The sequence below is a fragment of the Eimeria mitis genome, genomic scaffold (assembly GCF_000499745.2).
Source record: "Eimeria mitis Houghton genomic scaffold, Emh_scaff642, whole genome shotgun sequence".
NCBI classification, from domain to species: domain Eukaryota; phylum Apicomplexa; class Conoidasida; order Eucoccidiorida; family Eimeriidae; genus Eimeria; species Eimeria mitis.
In genome coordinates, this window is record NW_013574587.1 from 10,628 (window position 1) to 11,503 (window position 876).

Here is an 876-nt window from a genome sequence, read left to right on the forward strand (position 1 = left end):
ACAGCAGCAACAACAAATCAGTTATAGCTTTCTCTGCAGCAAGCAAACACTACGACCTAAATAACACTTCCTGCTGCTGCTGCTGCTGCTGCTGCTGCTACTTCTGTTGCTGCTTCTACTTCTGCTGCTACTTCTGCTGCTGTTGCTGCTGCTATTTCTGCTGCTGCTGCTGCTGCTGCTGCTATTTCTGCTGCTGCTGCTGCTGCTGCTGCTATGCATACCTGCGTGGGACTTGGCTCTCATGCGGTTTGCCGATACATCGCTGGTGTACCCTCCTTGCTGCTGCTGCTGTTGCTGCTGCTGCTGCTGCTGCTGCTGCTGAATTTCCAGCAGCAGCTGCTGCTCCTGCTGCATAAGGCGGACGAACTGCTCCTGCTGCAGCAGCAAACTCCAGCCCCCCGGGTTGCTGCTGCCGTGCTGCTGCTGCTCTTCTTCTAGGGAGCGCCGCAGGGCGCATGCATGCGCAGACACAGTCCTGAGACACAGCAGCAGCAGCAGCAGCAGCAGCAGCAGCAGCAACAGAAACAGAAGCAGATGTTAGATCGACGCAGCAACAGCAGCAGCAAGAGCAACAGCAACAGCAGCAAATGCATCAATGCAGCAATAAAGACAATAATAACAGCAGCAGCAGCAGCAGCAGCAGCAGCAGCAGCAGCAGCAGCAGGGTCAGCTGAAGCCACAGCAGCAGCAGCAGCACGAAAAACAGCAGCAGCAGCAACAGCAGCAGAAGCAGCAACTAACTCAATGCGTCGCTGCAGGTCTCTCATGTTTGCTGCCAGGGGCCCCTTTAAGGTATAAAAGTCAGCACAGCTGCTGCTGCTGCTGCTGCTGCTGCTGCTGCTGCTGCTGCTGCTGCTGCTGCTGCTGCTGCTGCTG

General features: G+C 56.2%; 2 protein-coding genes across 2 annotated transcripts in view; both read right to left on the reverse strand.

Moving 5' to 3' along the window:
* EMH_0018450 (uncharacterized protein) overlaps nucleotides 1–767 on the reverse strand; it is a gene marked incomplete at both ends in the record, with an annotated part of 5,501 nt that extends 4,734 nt beyond the window's left edge. The window contains 2 exons of the mRNA XM_013501151.1: nucleotides 222–475; nucleotides 742–767. Of these exons, the coding sequence (XP_013356605.1) occupies nucleotides 222–475; nucleotides 742–767 (280 nt within the window). The remainder of the gene's footprint in view (nucleotides 1–221; nucleotides 476–741) is intronic.
* A 34-nt stretch (nucleotides 768–801) lies between these two features.
* Nucleotides 802–876, reverse strand: part of EMH_0018470 (uncharacterized protein) — a gene marked incomplete at both ends in the record, with an annotated part of 774 nt that continues 699 nt past the window's right edge. The window contains one exon of the mRNA XM_013501152.1: nucleotides 802–873. Within this exon, the coding sequence (XP_013356606.1) occupies nucleotides 802–873 (72 nt within the window). The remainder of the gene's footprint in view (nucleotides 874–876) is intronic.